The following is a 2,412-nucleotide window of genomic DNA, read 5'->3' as shown; positions in this document are numbered from 1 at the left end:
TTCAAGTCTTTGCATTGCTAGTCGTCTGTCTGAAAAATGCTGTGGGGGCACGAGAGCACTAGTGTACAGTAATTAACAAAAACGCCGAGGAGGTTGAGCAGGCGGAGGAGGACGACGAGACGAGAGGGAGTGCAGCGAGGAAGCTGCCCACCTACCCACCACACTACTAGCTCATCCCTAGGGCTTTAGTAGCAATTACTCACACTCACCCCCGTCTTCTTCCCTTCCCTTCCCTCCGTCTCTCTCCTCCTCCTCCTACCTACCCAGTCAAATGTCTTCCAGCTCATGCGCGCCCCCTCCCTCCCTGTCTCTCTCTTATAAACGCAGCCTCTTTTCTTTTCTATCGTCTCCTCTCCTCCACACGTATCCCTGCAGTGCAGGTGCTGCCGATGATACAAGTAGAAGTAGAGCACCACCCAACAGTGCTCAATTGAGCTAGCTAGCTTAGAGAGCAGCAGCAGCAGCAGCTAGCATGGGGAGGTCGCCGTGCTGCGAGAAGGCGCACACGAACAAGGGCGCGTGGACCAAGGAGGAGGACCAGCGGCTCGTCGCCTACATCAAGGCCCACAGCGAAGGCTGCTGGCGGTCGCTCCCCAAGGCGGCGGGCCTGCTGCGCTGCGGCAAGAGCTGCCGCCTCCGGTGGATCAACTACCTCCGCCCCGACCTCAAGCGCGGCAACTTCACCCAGGAGGAGGACGAACTCATCATCAAGCTCCACCAGATCCTCGGAAACAAGTACGTATAATCCGTTTCACAAAGACTCGATCACTCAACTGAATAATCTGTAATTTCAGAAAGATTTTTATATTAGTGAAACGAAATGCACAGGTGGTCGCTGATCGCCGCCCGGCTGCCAGGGCGGACAGACAACGAGATCAAGAACTACTGGAACACGCACATCAAGCGCAAGCTCATCGCCCGCGGCATCGACCCACGGACGCACCAGCCGGCGAGTGCTGCCGCCGCCGTTGCCCCCGCCTCCGCCACTGCCGCCGCGCCAAGCAGCCATCGCCACCATGGCGACGACGACAAGGCGGTGGTGGTGCGGTCCAGCTGCGGCTCGCGAGACAGCAGCGACGATGACAGCACGTCCGGGTCCGTACCGCATCAGCTTGGCCTTGGCGGCGGCATCGACCTCAACCTGTCCCTAAGCCCGCCGACGAGCCAACCGTCATCACCGGCCGCCGCCATCTAGCTAGCAGTAGCAGTAATCGTAGCGGATATGGCCAAGGGAGTGAGGGTGAGAGGTCAGAGGTGCACCTCTGCGCTGCGACGACGATGGTTGTTATTAGCTCCTCCTCCTTGTCTTCTTCTTCTTCCATGCAGGCGACTGCCCGGAAGATCTAAATAGAGAGTGTCTGAGAGAGAATGAAAGCTCATGTCTATTGTTCGATCATCAGATCGGACGCTGTAAGATTTGACCACGCTCCATGCATGAGGAACCCTGCGGCCTCTCTTAATTTTTTAGACTAAATTAAATATTTATGATGATGACTCACATTTGCTAGCTTTGCAGCTTCACCAAAATCTAGGCTTATTTTGGCCGTGTTTAGTTTCCCAAATTCCAGAATTTGGCACTATGCAAAAAGAAGATTTCCCGTCACATCAAATTTGCGGTACATACATGGAGTACTAAATATTAACGAAATCAAAAACTAATTGCACAGTTTAGTTGTACTTTGCGAGACGAACGTTTTGAGTCTAATTAGTCAATGACGGAACAATTATTACCAAATAAAAATAAAATGCTACAGCACACAACAGTGCCACTACAGTAGGGGCCGAACTAAACGCGGCCTTTGTTCCTTCTTCCCTTTCGATGCACGCTGCATGCTAGCGACGCTAGTGTAGCACGCAGTACTACTATATTTTCCTCTTTCAGCATTTTCTCCTTGTTTTTCGGTTAGCTAGTGTGACGTTCTTTTTGTCCAATACACATCAATTCCAAACGCTTCAGCATCTTCTCGGTGGTGGTGGAAATGGCAAAAACTCTAGTGCGATGTCCCACGGAATTAATCACAAAGGTAACTGCATTTTTATCTTAGATTTATGTCCTTTAGTTCAGATTTTTGATAAAATGTCGGGTAAGTTAATAAAGATCATCCTTGTGTTTGCCACTAAAAAACAGATAGTCCTTGTGTTATCAAACTTCATGATTATTAAAAATTGTTGTTGCTTAAAACTTAATTATTCAATTTCACCAATAAATAAAGATTTAAACTGGCTTGTAATAATTTAAATCCTAGTGACTAGTGAGTGCCCTGCATGGTCCCTGAAGCTAGCCTATTGCTGCAAGAAGATGCCGGATGGCGCCATCTTAGCTGTCTCTTATGCATGGTCTCACCTACCTACCACATCATCAAGTTCAGAGGGCAGTGAAAATGGCGGGAGAATCGCTCAAGATCTCTCTTG

The 2,412-nt window shown here is 50.1% G+C and overlaps 1 protein-coding gene across 1 annotated transcript; it reads left to right on the top strand.

Annotated features, from left to right (window-relative positions):
• The first annotated feature begins 274 nt into the window (after positions 1–274).
• Positions 275–1,501, top strand: LOC136532994 (MYB-like transcription factor 4). The gene is made up of 2 exons (XM_066525559.1): positions 275–735; positions 829–1,501. Exons 1-2 carry the CDS (start codon positions 473–475, stop codon positions 1,193–1,195), a joined length of 630 nt encoding a protein of 209 aa, XP_066381656.1. The 5' UTR covers positions 275–472; the 3' UTR covers positions 1,196–1,501.
• The last annotated feature ends 911 nt before the right edge of the window (positions 1,502–2,412 follow it).

This window comes from Miscanthus floridulus, unplaced genomic scaffold (genome assembly GCF_019320115.1).
Source record: "Miscanthus floridulus cultivar M001 unplaced genomic scaffold, ASM1932011v1 fs_764_2_3, whole genome shotgun sequence".
Lineage (NCBI taxonomy): Eukaryota > Viridiplantae > Streptophyta > Magnoliopsida > Poales > Poaceae > Miscanthus > Miscanthus floridulus.
This window is presented reverse-complemented; position numbering and strand designations above follow the sequence as displayed.